We start from the raw sequence: 27,631 nt of genomic DNA, 5'->3' as shown, positions 1-27,631 counted from the left end.
CCCCCCACGAAAGGTGAAAATCTGCGAAGTAAAAACCATATGTTCATATGGTTATTTTTATATATTTTAAGCCCTTATAAACTCTTCCACACTATTATAAACATTTCCCGCACAGTTATACAGCATAAACCCTTTGTATTCTCTTAGATATTAGGTAAGAGTCGTTGAAATTATGTACAGTATGTAAACACATTGTTTATATAGAGTAAAACCTAAATATTATCTATATTACTAAACGACAGTTTAATATATGCACGGACGGCGGACGTGGGACGCACCGAGGCGCATGCGCTAGAGCGCCTCAGAGTCAAACCCAGCGGCTTCCCAGAGTCGGTAGGTGGCACCCAAACAACACAACCTGTACGAGAATAACAGTAAATGAATTCTACCTCACGACACAGCCACAGAAAAACAAAAACGAGACCGCATGGATAAGAACAATAAACGAAGGCTCCTACAACGCGCTTCACAGACACCAGAAGCAAAGAAGTCACGGCTCCAAAAAGAAAGCTCAACTAACGGAAATACAAAAACAAGCCCGTATGGATAAAAACAATGAACGAAGGTGCCCACAACGCGCTTCTGAAACAGCAGAGGCAAAGGAGTCACGGCTCCAAAAAGAAAGAGCTCAACGATTACAAATACAAAAACGAGCCCGTATGGATACGACCTGTAACCTAAACCTGAGGTAAAGCGTGCACGCCAGGTTGTATAGTATATATGCACACATGCCAGAGGCAACAGGCAAGCTGTACACACTACCACCGCTGCCCGAACATGACCGCCCACACCACCACATATACCACCTTCGTTTAGTACTGTGCCCCTCCAAGCCTGGGTCCGCCACCATCGTCACTTCAGCACGCGAATCCGCCGCCATCAGCAAACGGCGTCTAGCTGACGACACAGCCATAGAAAAACAAAAACGAGACTGCATGGATAAAAACAATAAACGAAGGCGCCTACAACGCGCTTCTGAAACACCAGAACCAGATGAGTCACAGCTCCAGAAAGAAACCGCTTCAGTACAAATATGTTTATTTAACTGAATGAAAAATTTCCCAGGACGCACCCACCCTCCATGATTTTTCATCCATCCAAATATCGGAGGGAACAGAAAGTGATTGGCATTCTTGGATTTGCGATTCTTTCAAGAATTGCGGGGTTACTGGTTTTAAAGATATCGAGCGTCTCTGATATCACATATGTTACAGCCATTAAGACAGACAAGCCACCAGCAATAAATACGTACAATGCAAGAAAAATGGTGTACAGTAAAATGTGTGTACAGTGACACTAAACTAAGTACTGTATGTAGAAAATTAATTATGGTTACTCACCAACAATGACACGATGACTTGTCCGATAACGATGAGTTTAATTTTACTGCACAACAAAGGAGAGCGTTACAGCTCTTCTAAAGGAGCCTCTTCAGGTGATTGTGTAGCACCGCCGTTGTTCTTCTTCTGGCAGTCTTCAATCCAAATCCCTAAAGCAGATTCCATCCGGACTATCGCCTTATTACATTTACTTACAACTCGTTTTGCGCCCTGGTTAAAGGATAGTGCGGCCGTAGATCTTATATTCTTTTCCTCCTTTTTAAATAAAAAGAATCGTGGACTCATTGATGCCATAATGGCGTCCTGCAGTGGTGTAGCTGTTCCCTTCCTTCAACATATCCAAAACTTTTACCTTTTCGGCAATCGTTAGCATCTTCCGTTGGCACTTGGGCACGGCCCCTGAAGCAGTAGCACGTTGATGCTGAATGACCGAGACGAGACTTCCCAGTTAACGCAAAGTGGAATCAAATTCGGTGCTCCGTCACTGAGCCAATCAGCACACAGGAACTTAACTGCGTGCTCTGATTGGGTAGCTTCTCAGACATCCGCCAATAGCGTCCCTTGTATGAAATCAACTGGGCAAACCAACTGAGGAAGCATGTACCAGAAGTAAAAAGACCCATTGTCCGTAGAAACCCACGAAGCAGCGAAAAATCCACGTTATATATTTAGATATGCTTACATATAAAATCCGCGATAGACTGAAGCCGCGAAAGTCAAAGCACGATATTACTGGGATTACTGTAGTACCAATCAGAAAACAGAAAACGAACAGTGTCAGATCGGGTGTGAATTTACACAGGCGCTGTTACTTAGAGTCAGTTCAGGAGAGGCTGTTGTTAGAGCATGGGAGAATAAAACTGAAAAAAGCTAACTTTTACAAGTACCATAAATTTATACCCAATGTCCCATATATTTGTCTCTTTCTTTTTTTTCGCCGTGCTGCGTTGACATTGTGCACCAGAAGGCGTGAGCTTATTCAGTGCAGCAGGATCAACACACTTGTACTGTGCAAGGCATGCACGGGGGGGCCACTGTGTAAAGAAGAGTGTTCACGGCTCATATTGCAGAGGAACTTCGTCGTTGCATCTTACTAGAAAAGGCGAAGGAAAAAGAATAGGAGGATGCAACATCGACAAGCTTCTGTTCCAAGACAGCCGCTTCCCCGGGAAAGTACACGGAGTCAGTGTCAAGGGCCCTTTCAATGCAATAGAAACCACAGCATAGAGACAAGTGTGCGCATTGCAACAGGTACACACGTCGTAAATGTAGGAAAGACGGTTCTTGCAGAGTTTTCTCATAGGCTCTGGTAATTCTAGTGTTAAGTAGTTCTCTCGTGAAAAGAGGACAGACATACATATTTATAGCATGGACAAATATGATGGGACCATTAACAGAAAATTTAATTGCATAGCCTTTAGAGTTTGCAATCCCTGCACACAAGCAATTCCTGGAGCTCTCCATGACACTTCTGCACCAGTCCACAGGTCGCTTGGCCTATTCGTCCTGAGCAAACTGCTCCAGCTGTGTCAGGTTTGAAGGGGGTCTTCTCCAGACTGCATGTTTCACTTCTTTCCATTGATGTTTGATGGGATGCAAATCAGGGCTCGTAAAAGGTCATTCCAGAATAGTTCCATGTTTTGTTCTTCGCCATTCTTAGGTGCTTTTCACTTTGTGTTTTTTTGGCTCCTTATCCTGTTGAAGGATCCATGACCTGTGACTGAGACGGAGCTTTCTGACAACAATGGGCAGGACATTTCATGCCAGAATGTCTTGATAGTCTTGAGATTTCATTGCTCCCTGCACCGACACAAGGCACCCTATGGCAGGCACAGCAAAGCAGCCCCAAAACATATGCAAGCCACCACCATATTTCACAGTAGGTCTGGTTTTCCTTACTTTGAAAGCTTCATTTTTTTTTTGTCTGTGGACATAGAGCTCATGTGACTTGCCAAAAAGCTCCAGCTCCGTCTCATCTGTACAAAGGACATTCTCCCAGAAGTATTGTGGCTTGTCAATATGTGTTTTAGCAAATTCCACTCTGGCTTTGGTGTCCACTTGGGCCTTCTTCTATTGAGCTCACCGTCACTCAAAAAGCAATGGATGGTGCAGTCGGACACTGATGGGCCTTGCAGTTCAGCATTTTATCGCTATGGAAGTTGTCCTTAGCTTTTTGTCTCCCATTCTCACTGTCCTCCTGTCCATTCTGGGGTCACTTTTCCTCTTGTGGCCTCATCCAGGGAGGTAGGCTACAGTCCCATGGACCTTCAACTTCTTCATAATATTTGCAACTGTTGTCACCGGAACATCAAGCTGCTTGGAGATGGTGGTCTTCTAGCCTCTGTCTTTCACTTGCTGGTCTATCATTTTCTTTCTGATCTCACCAGATGACTCTCTCGTTTGCTTTCTCTGGTCCGTATTCAGTATGGGACACACAAAGACACCAAACAGCAGAGTTACACCTTTTCTCTATTTAAATCATCTGAATGACTGACTGCACAATTGAAGACGTGTGAGATGAATTCAAAAAAACAGCTAGTTTCAAAAAAATCACTCCAATCCAATTGCAGTGGACCCTTGACTTACAAACTCAATTCATTTGCGAGGGCTGGTTGTAACTCAAGTTGGTTGTAAGTCAAGACTATTTTTCCCATAAGAAATAATGGAAATACCCATAATGCATTCCAAACCTCCCACAGCAACACTTACTTAACCTTTTCATAATAAAAAAGGGTTGTATAATCTGCATAATTTACCAAAACACCAATAATTTTTCTAATGTACTAACCAAAAAGTTATAAAAAGTGCCTAGCCTACCAGAAACAACAATTTCATACTGTACTCACCATTTAATTTGACATCTTTAGGTTGCAGGAAGGGAGGAGGAGGAGAATGAAATGGAAGGTGGTTATTGTTTGGAAGGAGCCTCCTTATACAAATCTTTTCTTTGTAAAATTGTCGAGATGGTGGATTTCGACATGCTGTACATATCAGCGAGATCAGTCACACGAATGCCACTCTCATATTTCCGCACAATTTCCTTCTTCGTTTCGATTGTGATCGCTTTCTTTACCTTCGTTACCTTCTCTTTCTTCCTTAGCAATTATCGAAATAAATTATATAAATCACTGCACTGACCGAAATTACATCCACAAACACATGTATCTGGGCTCCGACTGATGCTTACAAACGCTCTCGGCTGTTTGTTTAGAATCGCACAAGCGGATACACATGACCGCATTCAGGTCGTAACGCAAGATGCTGGTCGTAATTCAAAACAAAAATTTTGGTCGTAAACCGAGTTGTTCGCATGTCTTTGTCTGTAAAGTATCTTTTTTAGGGGTACCAACTGATGTTTCTAAGCCATTTTAGAAGATCTTTGTAGAATAAGCAATACTTGATCTCTTTTCACTCTTACTTTTCTTTACTCAATGACATCTGAAAGGGTTGCAGTGTACAGGGGACATTGGCTTTTCATTTTGTCACTTTTCCGGAGACAGACAGCACGTCTGAACTTCTATGTTTTATTCAGTGAAGCTCCAGGATTGATCTCATTAATAGTCACAGTGAATGAAGAAGAAGAAAAAGAAAGGAATACACAACCCTGGAGCCACCTATCATTTACAGGGCAATATGCCCATCTGTATCAGCTATATTTGATATTTGTAGAATCCTTTTAAATGCTTACTTAAAATCATTCAATAAAAGTCTGACAAATAAAGAAAAATTAAAAAATGGGATATATTGGGAAAGAATGATACGTTTTATTCTTCTTTTGGCTGCTCCCGTTAGGGGTTGCCACAGCAGATCATCTTTTGCTATCTCTTCCTGTCCTCATTATCTTGTTCTGTCACACCCATCACCTGCATGTCCTCTCTCAAAACATCCATAAACCTTCTCTTAGGCCTTCCTCTTCTCCTCTTCCCTGGCAGCTCTACTGTATCCTTAGCACCCTTCTCTCATTATACCCAGCATCTCTCCTGTGTACATGTCCAAACCAACACAATCTCGCCTCTCTGACTTTGTCTCCCAACCGTCCAACTTGAGCTGACCCTCTTATGTCCTCGTTCCTAATCCTGTCCATCCTTGTCACACCCAATGCAAATCGTAGCATCTTTAACTCTGCCACCTCCAGCTCTGTCTCCTGTGCCAGTGTCTCCAGCCCATATAACACAGCTGGTCTCACTACCGTCCTTGTAGACCTTCCCTTTCACTCTTGGTGATACCCGTCTGTCACAAATTACTCCTTATTCTATAATAATATAACTAGGGGGCTTTGCACCCTGCTCGCTTCGCTCATCAACCCCTCAGGCCTGTGTTACACACTAGCCTCTTTGCGGTTCAGCCACTCGCGTATGGTGATGTGGATATACAATTTAAACAGATTGTTATTTTCATGGGAATTGTTACATATGCATAATAGAACTTTACATTACAGTGAGTAATTAACTATATTAAAAAAATAGGAAAACAATCATTTGAAAGTAAATTATGTTTCATGTTGCGATTTTGTTCTGTTTGGATTTGAAATTAACATGCAGATACTTTTTAAACTTACACGTTTACTGTAAAACTTCAGTAAAAATTATTTTTTGAATTAAATTTTGGTCAATATTGCACTGAATTTTAATTCTGTCTTTGGACTTTCATCGTGATAACGCAACATATAACTGCCCGTGAGTGAATATCATTTCTTTCTCTCTATTAACTACTTTTTAGAATGTTTGTCCCTATGATTTGTCTTTGCAAAAGCTATTCTAACGGGAAACTGTAAACGTTTTAATATGAATGGCAATATTAAGATCTCCTTTGTTGTCTAATGTTATCTGCAAAAGATATACTACATTACCTTTCTTGGATACATCCTTCTTTCAACAGTAATTCGGACGGTGGAAGACTAGATGGTGTTAACGGTTGTAGATATTCTTTGTGATATTGTAAATTGATGTTTTCATCTTCCGCACCGTCACCACCAACTGTCTCAGTATAGTTTATTGATACGCATTTAACCAATTTGCCATGTAACTGTTTGACAATTTTTGTGTTAATTCATTTGACTTCATCGTTTCTTGGTGCCAGTGTACTCATTTCTTCTGTCGATAACCCTTCGGGATGAAATTCTTCAATAAGATTTGGACATAATACGTCTTCTTTTATTGGGAACTTAAAATGAGGAAAACTTTAAAATTTATAAGGGTTAAGAGAGCAGGAAATGTGTCTGACAAAAGCATTCACACAAATGAGAGGTGACAGGGCCGTGTGTGTGGTTGTATATGGCTGAGATGAGGGCGGGACAAGAAAAAAATCTCATGGCCAAAGTCTCATCTCGCGGGACTTGAAATTATCTTTTTGAAAAAAATCTCGTCCTAGGATTTCCTTTTATAATAGAGAGATATAAAGATACTATAATGATATGTTTTATTACTAACACTATTACCATTTACAGGGGGTCCTCGGGTTACAACGTCTCAACATACCACGTTTCGAGTTTACAACACTCACTCCCATAAAAACTTAAAAAAAAAATTGAGACGTGAGAAGAAATAAAGGTAAGGAATTTTTTTTTACACTCATTTTTTCTGTTACTACAGTACAGTGTACAGTATATTTATGTCCTTTTCCTTTTTCTGTGGCTTAGTTGTGTATTTATGTTCTAGATTATGATTTTGCAAATGTGTTAGGATAGGGGCGGCACGGTGGCACAGTGGTAGCGCTGCTGCCTCGCAGTTAGGAGACCCGGGTTCGCTTCCCGGGTCCTCCCAGCGTGGAGTTTGCATGTTCTCCCCGTGTCTGCGTGGGTTTCCTCCGGGCGCTCCGGTTTCCTCCCACAGTCCAAAGACATGCAGGTTAGGTGGATTGGCGATTCTAAATTGGCCCTAGTGTGTGCTTGGTGTGTGGGTGTGTGTCCTGCGGTGGGTTGGCACCCTGCCCAGGATTGGTTCCCTGCCTTGTACTCTGTGTTGGCTGGGATTGGCTCCAGCAGACCCCCTGTGACCCTGTGTTCGGATTCAGCGGGTTGGAAAATGGATCGATGGATGTTAGGATAGGTAAGTGACTTAGGCTCGGGTGTATTTCGACTTACACCAAAATTCGGGTTACATCACTATCGTAGGAACGGAACTGTGTCGTAACCCGTGGACACCCTATATTAGTGTTTATGTATCAACAGCAGTGTAATAATTACTGTGTTAGAATGGAAATAAAGGGTCATTTATTTGGTTGTCACTGTTAGATCCTGAGTAAAGTAAATCATCTTGCCTCTGCTTTGGTTACAGAAATATGTGACTCTCTGGTTATGAAGCCCTTTGGAATGAAGTTCACATTGGGAAGGCACTATAATTAGTTGTTGTTTAGCTTTCACCTATAAAAGCATTAGAATATTTCAAATAAAATTATTGAGTTAGCAGGGATATTCCACTCTTACCATAGACATTACCCTTGCTTGTGCCATCTACACACAGATCTTCCAACCAGACGGCCAACACTGTTGAGTCACTGTTCCAGAGGAGTTCCTTAACCTAAACAAAGGTAAATATAAAACCATCAAGTGAATAAACCAGAAGTAAAAACTTAATTATTCCTTTTCAAGATGTACTACAGTAATCCCTCCTCGATCACGGGGGTTGCGTTCCAGAACCCCCCGCGAAAGGTGAAAATCCGCGAAGTAGAAACCATATGTTTATATGGTTATTTTTATATTGTCATGCTTGGGTCACAGATTTGCACAGAAACAAAGGAGGTTGTAGAGAGACAGGAACGTTATTCAAACACTGCAAACAAACATTTGTCTCTTTTTCAAAAGTTTAAACTGTGCTCCATGACAAGATGGAGATGACAGTTCCGTCTCACAATTAAACGAATGCAAACATATCTTCCTCTTCAAAGGAGTGCGCGTCACAGAGAGAGAGAGAGAGAGAGAGAGAAAGAAAAGCAAACAATCAAAAACCGATAGGTGCTGTTCAGGCTTTTAAGTATGCAAAGCACCGTGTGGGAAGCATATCGCTTGACAAAGCAGCTGCAAGGAAGCCCAGAAAGGAAGGGAGCAACGTGAAGGTAGCCTTTCAGTATTTTTTGAGGAGCGTCCGTATCCTCTAGGTGTGCAAACAGCCCCCCTGCTCACACCCCCTCCGTCAGGAGCAGAGAATGTCAGAGGGAGAGACAGAGAGAGAGAGAGAAAAGCAAACAATCAAAAACCGATAATAGTCCGAACAGCACCTAAGTATGCGAAGCACCCTGCGGGAAACATATCACTTGACAAAGCAGCCGCAAGTAAGCCCAGCAAGAAAGGGAGCAATGGAAGGTAGTCTTTCAGCATTTTTTAGAGGAGTGTCCGTATCTTCTAGGGGTGCGAACAGCCCCCCTGCTCACAATATATTTGAGGAGTTTTATTTAATACCTAATACGTGCTCTGATTGGGTAGCTTCTCAGCCATCTGCCAATAGCGTCCCTTGTATGAAATCAACTGGGCAAACCAACTGAGGAAGCATGTACCAGAAATTAAAACACCCATTGTCCACTGAAACCCACAAACCAGCGAAAAATCCGCAATATATATTTAAATATGCTTACATATAAAATCCACGATACAGTGAAGACGCGAAAGTCGAAGCGCAATATAGCGAGGGATTATTGTATAGATCGGTTACTCTGTCAGAACATTTAAAATAATTATAAACTCAGTTATACCAGTTGTAACAACACACTTAACCCTCTTATGTTAGCTTATTTAATTATGGATATGCTGTGTTATAAACTGAGAGAATTTAACGCAAAAGATTTTAGCACTGAAAAACTGCAGACTACACTACTGGTCAAAATTTTTAGAACACCTCTGTTTTTCCTTCTAATTTGGGTGTAATGTGTACAGAATTTTTTTAAAACCTGGCAGGATATAATCAATAAAATTATAGAGTAAGCTCTTAAAGCACAGAGGAAGCAATTATCTCCGCATCTCTTTTTCCTCTCCATGCATCTCTACTGGTCTATTAAATTTAGGTATGTCTACAAGCCTTAAGTTCTACTCTGTTGGCCATGCTCTCTCTCTCAGGGGCGGAGGTCGACTCGTTTTTTTTTTGTTTCTTCAAACCTATTTTTTGTAAAAATTGATTTGTATCAATGATTACAATAAATTCAATAAAAATAAATAAATAAATAATTTGGGTGTAACGTTAATCTCCATCCAGTCCTACAAACAGGTCCTCCAACTTTCAGGGAAGACCTGAGGGTTGGTTGCAGGATTGGCACTCCAGCCGCCATAAGAAACCTAACACTGTTCCAGTGTGGTACTGAGGTGTCACCCGCTGCACTCGAGTCCCAATCCAGGTGGTTCATCATGTGGTGGGTGCGGCAAATGCTCCCAACCTCTCTCTTAATCAGTTGAAATGCAATGAATGGCCTAAAATGGTGAAAAGGTAAGCAGTAAACTGACTGAGGTTTACACTTAAAGTTAAGGTTAGCAAAAACTGAAAATAAATGAAATTTCAGAATATTATATATGGGTGCTCTTCAGGATACAACTAGTAGGTTGCAACCTACAGGTATTCTGCAGCAATTAAGGAAAATGAAGTCTTGCAAGTAGAAGCAAACTATTTGCACAGGTGTCCCAACTTCTGTTGATTACTTAAAAAAAACCCCACTTTGAAGTACTACTTGGACAATATTACACTGTTGAAAGTTGTAAATTTCAGTAATACTGACAAGAAAACGGCAAGTAACAAATGAAAGGAGACAGAGCATTATTGCCCTTAGAAGTGCAGGCCTTTCATTTAGAGAAATTGCAAAAAAAATCAAAGTGTCATTCAGTCCAGTGGTGTCCCACACAATCCAAAGGCAACTGGAAACTGGAAGAAACTGATTGGCTCGGCTGGATCTCTCCCTAAGTCACAAGCTTCTGAAGGTCACAACAGCTTCAAACACAGCATAACAGTTCAGGTAGGAAAAAGCAAGTGTCAGTGTCGACTGTGAAGGGGAGACTTTGTGCTGCAGGTTTGACAAGGCGAGTGGCAGGAAGAAAGCCATTCCTTAAAGAACAAAACTGGGCCTTGAAATACCGGCTGTGGACTACTGCACACTGGAAGAAAGTCTTATGAACCGTTGAATCAAAATTTTAAAATCTTCAGTGGTTTTATTCTGTCGACTTGGTGACAGGATGGCTCCTCAGTGTGTGACACCAACTGTCAGATATGGAGGATGAAGTGTGATGGTCTGAGTTGGTGACTTACACAGAGTGACTGGCATTCTGAATCACAGTTTAGCTGTTATATCAGCAAAAGGTGGCTACTTTGCAGAATCTAAAATTTGAATTAAATTTTGGGCACTTAATGATTCCTTGACCTATTAGTTAGGGCGGCATGGTGGCACAGTGGGTTCGCTTCCCGGGTTCTCCCTGCGTGGAGTTTGCATGTTCTCCCCGTGTCTGCGTGGGTTTCCTCCGGGTACTCCGATTTCCTCCCACAGTCCAAAAACATGCAGGTTAGGTGCATTGGCGATTCTAAATTGTCCCTGGTGTGTGTGTGTGTGTGTGTATAGGTGTGTACGTGCCCTGCGATGGGCTGGCGCCCTGCCTGGGGTTTGTCTCCTGCCTTGCACCCTGTGTTGGCTGGGATTAGTTCCAGCAGACCCCCGTGACCCTGTAGTTAGGATATAGAGGGTTGGATTATGGATGGATGGATGACTTATTTGTTTATTTGCCATTATTTGATCTACGCCTTGATTTAATAAAAGATTAAGGCATTAAACTGCATGCATTTCCATGAAACCGAAAAAAAAACAGATGCTGTAAAACATTTGACTGGCAGTGTACATCTCACATTATTAACAAAAAGACGGGCTTGGCACAACTAACCTCTCATGAACCCATGCTGGCTGTTATTTAGTATTTTATCCATCCATCCATTTTCCAACCCGCTGAATCCAAACACAGGGTCACGGGGGTCTGCAGGAGCCAATCCCGGCCAACACTGGGCACAAGGCAGGAACCAATCCTGGGCAGGGTGCCAACCCACCGCAGTTAGTATTTTATTTCAAAGTCAATTTTTTTGTCATCTCAGCTCTGTGATCCACAGGGTCATACAATGAAATGAAATTTCATTCCTCTTCAGTCAAAATGCAATTTAAAATAACACTGGTCTACAAAAAACATTTTTTGATTGCTCCTGGGAACTTCAGAGCAGTTCTTTATTACGTTTTTAACACTGATTTCATATATGAAATAGGAATTAAGCTAGCATGTCAGGTTTCTGAAATACACATCACTGACGTTTTGACACTTTTGAATATCAATATAATTTATCAGCACGGTATCTGGAGTTTGAACTCTGTCCCACCAAAATTGTTTTGATGTGTTTATTCTGAAAACAAATCAGAAGACGATATCAGAGACACGTTAAAGTATATTGTGATGGACGGCCGACACATCCGACGCGTTAGATGGCGTCTTCCCTGCAGCATGGAGGTGCACCGGATTCCCGCAGGGCATCATGGGAGATGGAGTTCGGCTTCACAGCCCTGCTGGGTGCCACTGTGTGACGCTGCATAGTTGCCTCCCATTTTTATCGTTTTGTTCACCCCACTGAATTAAAGCTGAAAGTCTGCACTTCAACTGCATCTGAGTTGTTTTATTTAAAATTCATTGTAGTAATGTACAGAACCAAAATTAGAAAAACAGTTGTCTCTGTTCAAATATTTATGGACCTAACTGTACTTTCAGCATATTCTCCACAAGCTCAGTATAATTCTCTGCTCTGTGCTTGTCAAGAAAATTCTGGACAACCCGCATGAATGAGGGTGCTGATTCAGTTGGCTTCAGTTTCCTTTTGTACTCATCGTCAAGCATCAGTTCAATGATTTCAACGCCAACAAAAACACCTTCCTTAATTTTGGCTTCTCTTTTCTTGAAACCAAACTTATGTCTTAAATGCTGAAATGCATCACCTTTACTGTCCAGTCACCCTAGTTGTCCAAGACCTGGAACATCATAACTAGAAAATGGGACGTGCTGGACAAAAACGGCTTTCAGATTTGGAGTCAGCAAGTGAAATTTGTTAAAGTACAGATGAAAGAATCCCAGTAGCAAAATGCTTGTTGGCCAGTGATAGAATTAAAATCTTAAATAGATACCAAATGTATAAGACATAATTTAAAAATCGGGAGTGGTCTCCCCTAAACTTTCTCGTATACTCAGATATGGGGATGGATACCTTATATACTTGCGGATAAGTCAGGACTTGATTTCATCGTATAATTTCTGGTATTTTATAATGTCGGCCGTATGTGTCAAATGCAGAAAACTCCCACTATTGGTCCAAGAGATTACGATATGCTAACGCCCACCTGAGAGAGTAACCATGGGGCACAGGGCCTTTTTCTTTTCTATGTGGGTGCAGCAATGTGCTGTATCAGTGTGTGTTCCTAACCTCTCACTCTCTGTCTCTATCGTGCCTACGTGACCACACGGTGATACCCAAACTATTCCGAAGCAACATTGGCACTGATTTGTGTGTTTTGTATCTCACACCCTCATACACTTTTATCGTAAGAGCATCACTTCTCTACGATGGAGCGTTCGATCAGAAGAAAATATGAAGCTGGTTTTAAATTAAACATTGTTGAAGTAGCGAAAGTAATTGGTAACTGCACAGCTGCAACAAAATTCAATGTGTCTGATAAACTGATGAGAGATTAGAGGAGGTAAGAAGATGAAAAAAAAATAATAATTAAGTGTCGTATTTCTGAACAGGCATATAAGTTGGGGTCTGATTTTATGATCGATTTTTCGGTATTTACAGTATTTGAGGAGTAAACTGCAAGACAATGATTACATTTTTATATTATGTACAAGTAAAGAACCATCAACAACAAATCAAATCAAATGAATAATATACTGAACAATTATTATAAAAGTAAAGTTGACTAAAATCGGACTCTGCAGCTACATGAATGAAAGGTAAAGTACCACATTCTGGTTAGTGGAAATAGGTATAAAATGTAGATTTCTAATCAATTTTTGGACTAATATTTGTATGCAAAATTTGGCTGACCAAAGTGAAAGCGTACTCAGGTTATCATGCTACACACACACACACAGACAGACAGACATAATTCCAAAAATGGTACTTTCAGACTCAGGGAGGTCTAAAACGTTGAGATTTATCAAAATCTCGACATTGAATTTTTGGACGATTACAACTCTTTCCCTATACTTTGTATGCGAGAAAGTAAAAAACCTAACACAAGTACAGTTAAAAATGCCTTGTAGCAGTACTACAGTCAGTAAGAACTGCATCTCCCAGCAGTCCATGCAGGGGCTGTCAGGGTCAAAGGTTGTCAAATGATGTTAAAAGGAGGACACGTGACCAAAAAGAAAAAAGTTGCTTTGTTGTTGTAAGTTGTGTGTTGCATTTATCTGTCGTATTGCCTGCCTGCTGTTAATTGAGCCTATTTAACCATTGTGTCCTGGAGTGTATTCGTTTGTTGGGGTCTGGATCGTCTGGTTACCTGTATACTGAGGACTGTGTTTGGATTCATTGGCTTTCCCTCAAACATCCATCCGACTTCATCCTACCGGTAGGACTGTGTTTTCCTTCACCCTTTCAACATACAGATCACTGGACTTAACTTTGTCACCTCTCATATCATCCGGTTTGGTTTGTACATGGACTTTGCTGTGTGGTGTTTGTATTTATATGTTAAACTAGCCATGTGCGCCCAACTACGTTGCGTGTGTTAAAGTTGTCTGTGAAGGGCTCCCTGTTTAAACGCGGCTGCCAGTCGTGAACTGGGCCCTTCGTCGCACAGCATTATGATTTTTTATAAGGGAAACAAAATTACAAAACAAAACCCTTGGACATTGATTCGATAGGAACGGCCTACTCGGAATCACTGTCCGAATAGTAATTATGTGGTGGTGGAGGAGCATTTCTGCTTCTCTCCGTTCACAGTCCGTCTCGTTTTCATGACGCTGTCGTTTCCTCTCACGATCTCTTCTCAACCTTTCTCCAATCTTGCAGGTTGCTTTGTGGCAATCCAAAGAGTAAGGAAGAACCAATGATTCTTTCTTGAACTCCAAACGCCGACTGATGGAAAATCACAGAAGTGTGTCCGACTTATATACTCTGACTGCCGACTCCAAGAAGTGGGTGAACATTCGATTTGGACGAAGTGCTGCCAACGACGGTCGATAGAAACACAAAAAACCACAGTCTCGACAACAAATCAGGTGTCGACGCCAGATCTAAACACAAAGCACGGTGTCGACGCCAGATCTAAACACAAAGAGTGGTATCGACAGTGTTTGTAAACGAAAAGTAACAACCAAGGTGTTGTGTATTCAGCCAGTACAAACAGCACGTAGTCTCCTTTAGTTCAATCCTCTTTAATCACCACACTCCAACGTCATCCAACGATCCTCCTCCATCACTACTGCCCTCTACTGAACACAGCAGGAACACCACACAAGGCAGTGAATTCACGGACAAACAAAGATCAAGATCCAAATGAAGATTATATATAAAGATGTAATATCGCCGAAGGGGTCAGGAGTGGTATTATTGTTTTCATTTAGTTAATTTAATTGCATTATATACTTAACTAGCAAAATACCCGCGCTTCGCAGCGGAGAAGTAGTGTGTTAAAGAGGTTATGTAAACATATATATACACATAAACATATATACTTATATATACATATATCAACATATATACACACATACATATACACACATACATATATATATATACACACACAGACACATATATATATACATATACATATTTACATATCTACATATATATACACATATATACATATCTACATATATATACACATATATACATATCTACATACATACACATATATCTATCTATATATATACTGTATCTCTATCTATCTATCTTATATATATATATATATATATATATATATATATATATATATATATATATATATATATATATATATATATATCTCTGTATCTATCTATCTATCTATCTATCTATATCTCACACATATATACACACATATATACATATCTACTTACATACACATATATATATATCTCTATCTATGTATTGTCAGTTCAGCACTCTGGTTGGAATATGACCAAGTCGTGCAAGCTTACTGTTAAGAATGCAACGTATAGTTGTACAGGAGAAAAGCAATTTAGCCTCAAATCAATGGCAACCTTTTGTAGGTCTATGAACTTAATTTAAACTTTAGGTTTACACGGTGCTCTGTTTCCATAGTACCTGCACTCATGAATATATCTGTATGTGTCAGTCGCTGAAATCCCCGCGCTTGGCACCGGCGAAGTACTGCTTTTAAATTTTTATTAAGAAGAAAAGAAAACCTTTTTAAATTGAGGTAAAATATACCACTAACAATTTGTTAAGGATGTTTTTTTGTGTAGCTGACTTCACACTGCCTCTCCGCTGTTTTATAAATGAACGTCATATAAGGTCTTCCTTTTTCGTTGCTTCGCCAACGGAAGCAGCCTTTTTATTTAATCCTGTTTTTACGATTGTTCTGTTTGTATACCAGTTTGTCAGTTCAGCACTCCGGTTGTAATATGACCAAGCCGTGCAAGCATACTCTTGAGAATGCAACATATAGTTGTACAGGAGAAAAGCAATCTTGCCTGAAATCAATGGCAACCTTTTGTAGGTCTATGAACTTAATTTAAACTTTAGGTTTACACGGTGCTTTGTTTCCGAAGTACCTGCACTCATGAATATGTCTGTATGCGTCAGTCGCTCAAATCCCCACGGTTCGCACCGGCGAAATTCTGCTTTTAAATTTTTATTAAGAAGAAAAGAAAACCTTTTAAAATTGAGGTAAAATATACCAATAACAGTTTGCTAAGGATCTGTTTTTTTGTGAAGCTGCCTTCACTTGAGTGATCACTTCGAGCTTTAAGCCTGAGAAATCACCCCGTAAATGCACACGTTTAATTGCACATCTGTTTATATGTATGCTTACACAGTATTAAAAGACACTCAACAATTACACAGTATTAAAAGACACTCAACAATTAACGTCATTTACCTTCGTTCCCGCGTTTGACTCGTGCTGTAAATCTCTTCCTTGTTTTCACTTCACGTGATTACGTAGGAGGCATAATATAATAATACGTGACTCCGCCTCCTCCATTAGAGTATATGGACAAAAAACAGGTTCCAGTTATGACCATTACGCGTAGAATTTCGAAATGAAACCTGCCTAACTTTTGTAAGTAAGCTGTAAGGAATGAGCCTGCCAAATTTCAGCCTTCCACCTACACTGGAAGTTGGAGAATTAGTGATGAGTGAGTGAGTGAGTGAGTGAGTGAGTGAGTCAGTCAGTCAGTCAGTCAGTCAGTCAGTCAGTCAGTGAGTCAGTGAGGGCTTTGCCTTTTATTAATTAGTATAGATTGTTTAATGTTCCCAGTGCGCTTCATTTGGTCTCTGTTGTGAGTGTGCGTGGATCGATCCAAGGCTGGGGACGTTCCTGGGATCTCCTCTATTAAAATAAATAAATCACCGTCATTTTTGGCGGTGTGAATCTTAGCGACCCCTGACCGCTACAGCCTAGTTACCTGCAACAGAATAATGATAGATAGCAAATGGGAGGATGCAATAAATAAGTCAAAAACACAGAATTGTTCAATTAAAAATGAGATATGGTAACTATAATGCATTATGAATTTGATTCACAGAGACGGGCAGACAGAATTTTAGCAGACCGAGCCATAGATTGGGAGAGGGGGCAGGGGTGTGTTTTTGAGTCTCATTGTCCTGGCGATCAGAGTACAGGATCCTCTTTTAGACAGTAAGGAAACAAAAGGTTTATGGGAGAGGTGGGATGGGTCTCTGATCGTGCCAGTGGCCCTCTGAATGCAGGGTTTACTGTAACTGTCCAGCAGCAGAGGCAGACTGGCCCCAGCAATCTTCTCTATTGTTTTAATGACTGGTTGGAGTCACTGGGGGAGCCTGAGACATTGCAGGATCCAAACCAAACTGTGATGGTGCCTCTATAAAAAGAGGTTAAGATAGCAAAAAGCAGCCTAGCCTCTTTCAAGCAGTGCAGTAAGAAAATTCGCTGCTAGGACGTCTTGATCGGGATGGAGCCACGCTGGGTCTACGTCAGGGGTCTCCAACCTTTTTTCTCCCCCTGAGAGCTACTTTTACAAAATGAAAATGGCCGAGAGCTCCTCATGTTTCTTCTCATAGCTTATTTCAACCCAAACAAACTGAATAAGCTTGTTTTGCCTGAACATTTAGAAAATGTTGGTGTCCACAACTCATATTTTGCATTAAAACATCACAAAAAAAATTGAGTTCACCTGCAAATACATTTTGTATGTCTGTATGCATTTTCTAGTTTATCTCACACTACTGAATTGAAACATGAATGCAATTCCAAATCCACAGATATGACTTTTTCATTTGTCATTGTTACGTGTCACTGTGTCACTTTATTCACAGGTCCAATCGCATGTATGATGTGTTTTTTAGTTAGTCAGATGACTGGCACTGAGGTGTCTGGTGGAGTGGAGCCACTGAGGTTCACTCTGATGGAGTCGTTTAAATGTTTGTCTGTCAGTCTTGTTCTGAACTTTGATTTCATGATATTCATGTCAGACTCACCGAGGTATGGAGACCCAAACAAAGCAGACATTTTCAGAGCTGCTTGGTGAAGATTCTTAGAGTTATCTGGCTCTGCTAAGCTCCAGAAATGCTGAGAATGCTGTTGAGACTTTAACTGCACATTATTTTGAAGGTTTACTAATCTTATATATAATTCGCCAGCCTCCTCACTCACTCACTCACGTCCGTCCGAAGCCGAATGCACAGTCTCCTTCTGCGCAGCTGCCCAAAAAACCTTACGAGACCGACATCGCGGCAGGCGGCGGATTTATGGCCGTGAAAATTCAAAGAGAAAGGCGACTACGATTAAAGCTCTAGAGGCCTGAAAGGCGATTTCGACTACAGCTCGAGACCTAATCACGCATTCTGATTCAATTACGCATTCATTCAATACACCTATATCAGGTTTGTGGTGCTTACACTTATTACTATTCCACTCGTGCCCGTTTCATCTTACGTTGTTAAAACGGGCTCTTTGTCTAGTATATAATATATAAAATCCAAAATCTGTCTGTCTGTTTTTCACGAGAGAACTACTTCACGGATTTAGATCGGGTTTATTCTATAATTTGCTTGAACATTCCGGTTGATTTTGCGACTTCTCTCATTTCGCTCTGAAATGAGAGAAGTCTATGTATTAGACTATGTATCAGAGTTCGCTTGTGTTTCCGATTTATTTGCGCGAATCTGAGATCCACGCGATGGGCCGAGGGAAGGGGCCTTCCTCACTCACTCGCCAGCTTCAGGACGTGTACCTTAACTCCGCTTTGCTAGCGAACGAGAGAATAATTGAATTCAACTTTGTTTGATATTTACAAATAAACTGTTACTTAGGTCTTGATGAGTTTGAGTCTGGGTATTCTCTTAAGTGTCTGCCACATTGAAAAGGCAGACTGCAATTCAGATTGTGGATCGTGATTTTGTGTTAAAACGACCGTGATATGATTGTTTGGAAAGATTGCCCAGCCCTATTTTGACTAATCAAGTTTTCAAATTTATGTAGGATTCATTAACCCTTTGGCGAGCTACTTGGAAAGGGGTTTCAAGCTACCAGCAGCTTGCGAGCGACGTGTTGGGAGACCACTACTCTAGGTGAAATCCTAAAAATACAGAAATGCTATACTCCTGACAATCCAGCTACTGATGTACCATAGGGTTATGCTCCCCACCTTGCCCTTCTGAAGTCCACTATCATCTCGTTTGTCTTGAGGGTGTTGAGGAACAGACTGTGGGCCTAACAACACTCCACCAACTCACCCGCCTCCTGTCTGTATGTTGATTCGCTCCGCCACTTACGACACCAATCCTAATCATTTTCATCACCAAAAATATTTCTGATTACTATTTTCATTAATTTTGCACAGTAGAAAAGTAATGCTTACTATTCCATAATTATTATAAAAACAAAGTAGTTTGTCCTGTTGTATTATATTCCTGAAGTGTCCACGATAGATTGGCCATTTGGCTCTGTGAAGAGGATCACTTCTGTTCTGTTTTGTGTGTTGTATTTACTCCGTTTTTTGACCCCCATTTCTTTCATTTTTTTTTCCCCTACAAGGGCTTCATGGGAGTTTTTTTTCTTGAGAGTCAAGGTGGGGGGCTGTCAAAAAACAGCTTCTATTACAGCCCACTGAGGCATTCCTTGAGTGATTTTGGGCAATACCAGAGATACACTGTTGTTCTTCTTCTTGTTATTACAATCCATTTTGTCTCCCTTCTTGTGTGAATAAATTAGACTGGCAACTTTCCATTAAAATCAAGCAACTGCTGCCATCTCAAGTGATTACTGGAATATGCTTGATAAAGGTTTATAAATAACATCACACCTTTCATTTCTTTCAGTACATTAAGAAATATCCATCCATTATCCAACCCACTATATCCTAACTACAGGGTCACGGGAGTCTGCTGGAGCCAATCCCAGCCAATACAGGGCACAAGGCAGGAACAAATCCCGACAGGGCGCCAGCCCACCGCAGGGCACACACTTGGGACAATTTAGAATCGCCAATGCACCTAACCTGCATGTCTTTGGACTGTGGGAGGAAACCCACGCAGACACGGGGAGAACATGCAAACTCCACGCAGGGAGGACCTGGGAAGTGAACCCGAGTCTCCTAACTGCGAGGCATTAAGAAATATGAAGATATTATTTGCCTTTGACACGTCAACAGCCTCAAACACGTCTGGCATTTTAAAATCTGTACATTCGGAGCTTCTATTTATGTCTGCCTGATTTCTTCTTTTATAAAGACCTGTGTGAAGTATTAATTTAGTTCATGGGCTGTCGGTTGCACATTTTAGTGAAACCTTTAAAAACCTATCACTCTGCCTACACGAGCAGCAAGGGGTTAAAAGCCATGACCTTGCACACATACAAGAATCACTTACCTTAACTTCATCCTTTTGAAAAGGAAGTGTGAATTCTCCATGAAGAAGCCCATTTTTCTCAAAAAACACAACATCATACTTGTTGGGCTTCCGCTGTGCTGATGCAATCAAACTTCCAGAAGGTCTGAAATGGGAATTAAAAAAAAATGCATTAAAACATATTACATTATTAAAAAGGCAGCATGGTGGCACACGGTACCCACAGTGAGGAGACCAGAGTTCAAGTCACAAGTCCTGACTGCTGGAGTCTGCATGTTCTCCCCATGTCTGCATGGGTTGTCTCCAACAGTTCAAAGACCTGCAGGTTATGTGAACTGGTGACGCTAAACTGGCTCGTGTCTGTGTGTTGTGTTTACCCAGCGATGGGCTGACACCATGTAGAGGGTTTGTTCCTGCCTTGTGCCCTATGATAGCTGGGATAGGCCTGTGCACCTGGTCTACATTAAGAGGGATAGAAAATGACATTATTAAAAAATGGGGACATAGAAGGAATAAACCAGGCTAACAGGAACTTTTATTAAAAACTAGTCAAAGTACCCAGCGTCACCTGGGTATAAATGAAACAGGAGAAAAAAAATAAAACCAGCATTTAGAAATTCAACACGGGTGGCACGGTTGGGCAGTGGTAGCACTTCTGCCTCGCAGTAAGGAGACCGGAGTTTGCTTCCCGGGTCCTCCCTGCATGGAGTTTGCATGTTCTTCCTGTGTCTGCATGGGTTTCCTCCCAAAGTCCAAAGACATGCATGTTAGGTGCATTGGCAATTCTAAATTGTCCCTAGTGTGTGCTTGGTGTCAGTCCTACAACATCCAGAGCCTTGAGGAACTCCAGGCGTATCTCATCCACCCCCGGGACCCTACCACCAAGGAGTTTTTTTGACCACCTCGGTGACCTCAGTCCGAGAGATGGGGGAGCCCACCTCTGAGTCCCCAGGCTCTGCTTCCTCATTGGAAGGCATATTAATGGGATTGAGGAGGTCTTCGAAGTACTCCCCCCACCGACCCACAACGTCCCAAGTCGAGGTCAGCAGTGCACCATCCCCACCATATACAGTGTTGACACTGCACTGCTTCCCCTTCCTGAGACGCCGGATGGTGGACCAGTATCTCCTTGAAGCCGTCCGAAAGTCGTTCTCCATGGCCTCCCCAAACTCCTCCCACGCCCGAGTTTTTGCCTCAGCAACCACCAAAGCCGCATTCCGCTTGGCCTGCTGGTACCTATCAGCTGCCTTCAGAGTCCCACAGGACAAAAGGGTCCTGTAGGACTCCTTCTTCAGGTTGACGGCATCCACCAACGGATTCGGGGATTGCCGCCACGACAGGCACCGACCACCTTACGGCCACAGCTCCGGTCAGCCGCCTCAACAATAGAGGCACGGAACATGGCCCATTCGGACTCAATGTCCCCCACCTCCCTCGGGATGTGGTCAAAGTTCTGCCGGAGGTGGGAGTTGAGACTACTTCTGACAGGGGGCTCTGCCAGACGTTCCCAGCAGACCCTCACAACACGTTTGGGCCTACCAGGCCTGACCGGCATCCTCCCCCACCATCGAAGCCAACTCACCACCAGGTGGTGATCAGTTGACAGCTCCGCCCCTCTCTTTACCCGAGTGTCCAAGACATGTGACCGCAAGTCCGACGACACGACCACAAAGTCGATCATCGAACTGAGGCCTAGGGTGTCCTGGTGCCAAGTGCACATATGAACACCCCTATGCTTGAACATGGTGTTTATGTTATGAGAGACAAAATGAGAAAAAAAAATCCAGAAAATCACATTGTCTGATTTGTGAAGAATTTATTTGCAAATTATGGTGGAAAAAAAGTATTTGGTCAATAACAAAAGTTCATCTCAATACTTTGTTATATACCCTTTGTTGGCAATGACAGAGGTCAAACGTTTTCTGTAAGTCTTCACAAGGTTTTCACACACTGTTGCTGGTATTTTGGCCCATTCCTCCATGCAGATCTCCTCTAGAGCAGTGATGTTTTGGGGCTGTCGCTGGCCAACACGGACTTTCAACTCCCTCCAAAGATTTTCGATGGGGTTGAGATCTGGAAACTGGCTAGGCCACTCCAGGACCTTGAAATGCTTCTTACGAAGCCACTCCTTTGTTACCCGGGCGGTGTGTTTGGGATCATTGTCATGCTGAAAGACCCAGCCATGTTTCACCTTCAATGCCCTTGCTGATTGAAGGAGGTTTTCACTCAAAATCTGACGATACATGGCCCCATTCATTCTTTCCTTTACATGGATCAGTCGTCCTGGTCCCTTTGTAGAAAAACAGCCCCAAAGCCTGATGTTTCCACCCCCATGCTTTACAGTAAGTATGGTGTCCTTTGGATGCAACTCAGCATTCTTTCTCCTCCAAACACGACAAGTAGAGTTTTTTCATCTGACCATATGACATTCTCCCAATCCTCTTCTGGATCATCCAAATGCTTTCTAGCAAACTTCAGACGGGCCTGCACATGTACTGGCTTAAGCAGGGGGACACGTCTGGCACTGCAGGATTTCAGTCCCTGGCGGCGTAGTGTGTTACTGATGGTAGCCTTTGTTACTTTGGTCCCAGCTCTCTGCAGGTCATTCACTAGGTCCCCCTGTGTGGTTCTGGGATTTTTGCTCACCGTTCTTGTGATCATTTTGACCCCACGGGGTGAGATCTTGCGTGGAGCCCCAGATCGAGGGAGATTATCAGTGGTCTTGTATGTCTTCCATTTTCTAATAATTGCTCCCACAGTTGATTTCTTCACACCAAGCTGCTTACCTATTGCAGATTCAGTTTTCCCAGCCTGGTGCAGGTCTACAATTTTGTTTCTGGTGTCCTTTGACAGCTCTTTGGTCTTGGCCATAGTGGAGTTTGGAGTGTGACTGTTTGAGGTTGTGGACAGGTGTCTTTTATATTGATAACGAGTTCAAACAGGTGCCATTAATACAGGTAACGAGTGGAGGACAGAGGAGCCTCTTACAGAAGAAGTTACAGGTCTGTGAGAGACAGAAATCTTGCTTGTTTGTAGGTGACCAAATACTTATTTTCCACCATAATTTGCAAATAAATTCTTTAAAAATCAGACAATGTGATTTTCTGGATTTTTATTTCTCATTTTGTCTCTCATAGTTGAGGTATACCTATGATGAAAATTACAGGCCTCTCTCATCTTTTTAGTTGGGAGAACTTGCACAATTGGTGGCTGACTAAATATATATATATATATATATATATATATATATATATATATATATATATACACATACATACATACACATACACACACACACACACACAGTGTAACCTCGGGTCATGACCATAATTCGTTCCAAAACTCTGGCTGCAACCCAATTTGGTTGTGACCTGAAGTAATTTCCCCCCATAGGATTGTATGTAAATACAATTAATCCGTTCTGGACCATACAAGCTATATGTAAATATATATCTTTTTTAAGATTTTTAAGCACAAAAATAGTTAATTATACCATAGAATGCACAGCGTAATAGTAAACTAAATGTTTACTTACTTCTTCTGGTCACTCCAGCTCCCTGATCACTCAGCTAGAGCGACCGCTTCCTTCTGCCCCACCGAGTGTTGGCCAAAACACCCCTGCCTTGGGGTCTCTCTCTCTCTCTCTCTCTTGCTCTCGGTTGCTCACTTCACAGGGAGAGACTGAACACGTGCGGAAATCATCGGCGCGTAAGAACCGGAAGGAAAACTGGCTTGTTCGTCACCCAAGTGTGTGGTCGTGAACAGATGAAAAAGTTTGGTGAACTTTTTGGTCATAACCCAATTTGTACGTGGTCTAAGACATTCGTGACCCGAGGTTCCACTGTATATATATTTTTAGAACCTCCCAAATAATAATCTGTAATACACACATAAACACACAAGTTCTTTGCAAGGCAAAGCTAGTTATGTTCTTTGTCATATTTATAAGAAACACACATAAAACTGTAATGAAAATAAACATAAAAATAAAATCAAAGTGCAGTAAGTGTGTGGAAATTTGGAGTTTTCTGCTATGGCCTTAGATAATAGAGCATAATGAAGTTGAAGTGGGAAAAAATAGGTCCACCTTAGGACTCTACCATAAAAAAGCACCACAAAATCTACAAGCATCTGCCAAGAATACCTGTGTGATTTTGCTTTAATTTTTTTCTGTAGGGTAATTATCTCAAATGTGTTGGCATAGTTTAAACATTTCATAATCAAAGGACACCTCAGCCTACTATTTTTAGCATATAATACAATAAAACGCTACCAAAAACTTACTTCCAAGACAATGGTTGCTCCAAGCCATTTACTTGCTCACTGGTTGATTGGAGAACACACTCTCTGTTCCACACTCGCACTTTCCGAGCACCTATACAATATGAAGATTAATTTGTCAAACAATGTTTTGCAAATCTTTATTCATGAAAAAGTATTTGTATAAATACTAGGGGGCTCTGTCCCCTGCTCGCTTCGCTTGCCCACCCCCGGGTTTGGTTAACCGGATATACAATTTTAAGAGATTATTATTTTCATGGGAATTGTTACCTACACTTTTGATTTTAGATAGATAGATAGATAGATATGAAAGGCACTATATGATAGATAGATATGAAACACACTATATGATAGATAGATAGATAGATAGATAGATAGATAGATAGATAGATAGATAGATAGATAGATAGATAGATAGATAGATAGATAGATAGATAGATAGATAGATAGATAGATAGATAGATAGATAGATAGATAGATACTTTATTAATCCCAAGAGGAAATTCCCATACTCCAGCAGCAGCATACTGATACAAAAAACAATATTAAATTAAAGAGTGATAACAATGCAGATATACAGACAGACAATAACTTTGTATAATGTTAACGTTTATGTTGCATCGCTTCTCCGTGATCATAAATATACACCTGACCGAATTGTGGTGTCTTCGAAATTAAACATGTCGTTGCTTTAATTGTTACGGGACCACAGATTCTCATAGCACATGGTCCATTATTGTGTAAATCTACGTTTTGAGCACTGAATGATGCAAACGTGAAAAGATTATTTTAGACTCAGATATTTTGCCTGTAGTGTTTGTGGATTTCACTTTCACCAAACAACAAATATTTTAATTCTCGTGGATACGCCTCTTGATTGGGAGGCAACGCTTCTTTTCCCTGATGGCAACATGAATTAGAAGATCTACAGGTCTCCGACATAAACTTTAAAGCCTTACAATATCTACATACTTCTGACATATCACCTGTGTCCATATATTCGATCTTTTTTGCTGTTCTGTTATTTCACCAAGTAATAATTTCCGTTTGTTTGTGCTAATGCAATCTTTACTTTTTTTTTTTTTTTGACACTTTCGAATTTTACTACTTTCATATTCTTTAACTTCTGCGGTGGGCTGGCGCCTTGCCCGGGGTTTGTTTCCTGCCTTGCGCCCCGTGTTAGCTGGGAATGACTCCCATGACCCTGTGGTTAGGATAAAGCGGGTTGGATAACGGAATGGATGGATATTCTTTAACTTCTCTGCATGTGTATTGCACCAATGTTTTTGAACGTCTTTATGAAGTCTTTTATTTCTGACCTCATACATATTTATACACCTAACCACACTCTTAGGTCCTCTACATCTGGTCTTCTCATCACCCCCCCCGCATGCCTGATCACTGTGGGCTCCGAGGCATTCAGTCGTAGTGCTCCTCGTCTCTGGAACTCACTACCACAAAACATTCAGGACACAGATTCCCTACCTATTTTCAGATCTCGTCATAAGATTTATTTAGATTAGCTTACACTACATGATCTTAGGCTGTATTCTTATTGCTGCATTTTCAGTTCCATAGATATATGTATATGTGTACATGCATGATTTTGTTGGTTTTATGATTTTATTATCTGTATGGTGTCCTTGGGTGTTTAGAAAGGCACCTTGAAATAAAATGTATTATTATTATTATTATTTAATATGTTATCAGTACTGTTTTGTTCACAGCTATCTTGGGCAAGAGGAAGGCAGGAATTTTTAGATTCAAGTAACAAATACATTTTCCAAAGACATGCTGCACATCAGTTGTGCTTACACACACTGCAATGAGAAGACACCAATTTTTGTAGTCTCTCTATTATAATAAAAAAACTCCTGGGACGAGACGAGACTTTTTATCTTGGGACGAGACGTGACTTTCTCGGAGAGAGACACTTTCAAGTCCTGCGAGACGAGACTTTGTTGCCAAGAGATTTAACCACGCCCGGGTCCGGAAATAAAAGAGTAGATGACAAAGTAGAACATTGGAAAAAAATCAGAAATGTTGGCGTGATACACATGCAGAGCAGGTTAGAGATAAAGAAAGACTGAAAAAACTGATGGTAAAGATCGCATTAGCGCAAACAAACGGAAATTACTACTCGGTGAAATAACAGAACAGCGAAAAGAGATCGAATATCCATCCATCCATTTTCCAACCCGCTGAATCCGTACACAGGGTCACGGGGGTCTGCTGGAGTCACACCCAGCCAACACAGGGCACAAGGCAGGAACCAACCCCGGGCAGGGTGCCAACCCACCGCAGGACACACACAAACACACCCACACACCAAGCACACACTAGGGCCAATTTAGAATCGCCAATCCACCTAACCTGCATGTCTTTGGACTGTGGAAGGAAACCGGAGCGCCCAGAGGAAACCCACGCAGACATGGGGAGAACATGCAAACTCCACGCAGGGAGGACCCGGGAAGCAAACCCAGGTCCCCAGGTCTCCCAACTGCGAGGCAGCAGTGCTATCCACTGCGCCACCGTGCCGCCCGAGATCGAATATATTGTTCGGATTTAAACTTTAAGTCGGAGACTTGTACATCGTCTAATTCGTGTTGCCATCAGGGAAAAGTAGCGCTTCTTCCCAATTAAAAGATTTGTTGTTTGGTGAAAGTGAAACACACATATGAGAGCGGCAGAGACACGAAGAGGCTGGTGCGTAGCGCAGGCCGGGGGGGTTGGCGAGCGAAGCCCCCTAATTCTAATAAACAGATATACTGGATACAAGCTTAAGTTCATACATTACTTACTTTTTACTTTGCCATGGACATGGAAAACTTATTAAAAGTTATTAAGATGCAAAGATCTCTCAATTATTTATTTTTTTACTCTTGAACGGACATACCTGTTTCTGGACAAATAGCGCTGAGGGCAAAAAACTGCCCATCTCCTCTCCATGTGGTGCGCACCCTTTGATCATCCCATTGTAGAGCTGGCTGCACTGCCTATTAACAAGGAATAATATTCAAA

At 41.5% G+C, this 27,631-nt stretch overlaps 1 protein-coding gene across 1 annotated transcript in view; it reads right to left on the bottom strand.

Annotated features, from left to right (window-relative positions):
• Positions 1-27,631, bottom strand: part of elp1 (elongator acetyltransferase complex subunit 1) — a 181,734-nt gene that overhangs the window by 122,097 nt on the left and 32,006 nt on the right. The window contains exons 7-10 of the mRNA XM_051929899.1: positions 27,507-27,606; positions 24,614-24,704; positions 20,351-20,474; positions 7,765-7,858 (exon numbers count right to left, since the gene is read on the bottom strand). Coding sequence (XP_051785859.1) covers positions 7,765-7,858; positions 20,351-20,474; positions 24,614-24,704; positions 27,507-27,606 — 409 coding nt within the window. The remainder of the gene's footprint in view (positions 1-7,764; positions 7,859-20,350; positions 20,475-24,613; positions 24,705-27,506; positions 27,607-27,631) is intronic.

This window comes from Erpetoichthys calabaricus, chromosome 7, assembly GCF_900747795.2.
Source record: "Erpetoichthys calabaricus chromosome 7, fErpCal1.3, whole genome shotgun sequence".
Taxonomy (NCBI): Eukaryota; Metazoa; Chordata; class Cladistia; order Polypteriformes; family Polypteridae; genus Erpetoichthys; species Erpetoichthys calabaricus.
The sequence above is the reverse complement of the archived record's forward strand: the minus strand, read 5'-3'. Positions and strand labels throughout refer to the sequence as shown.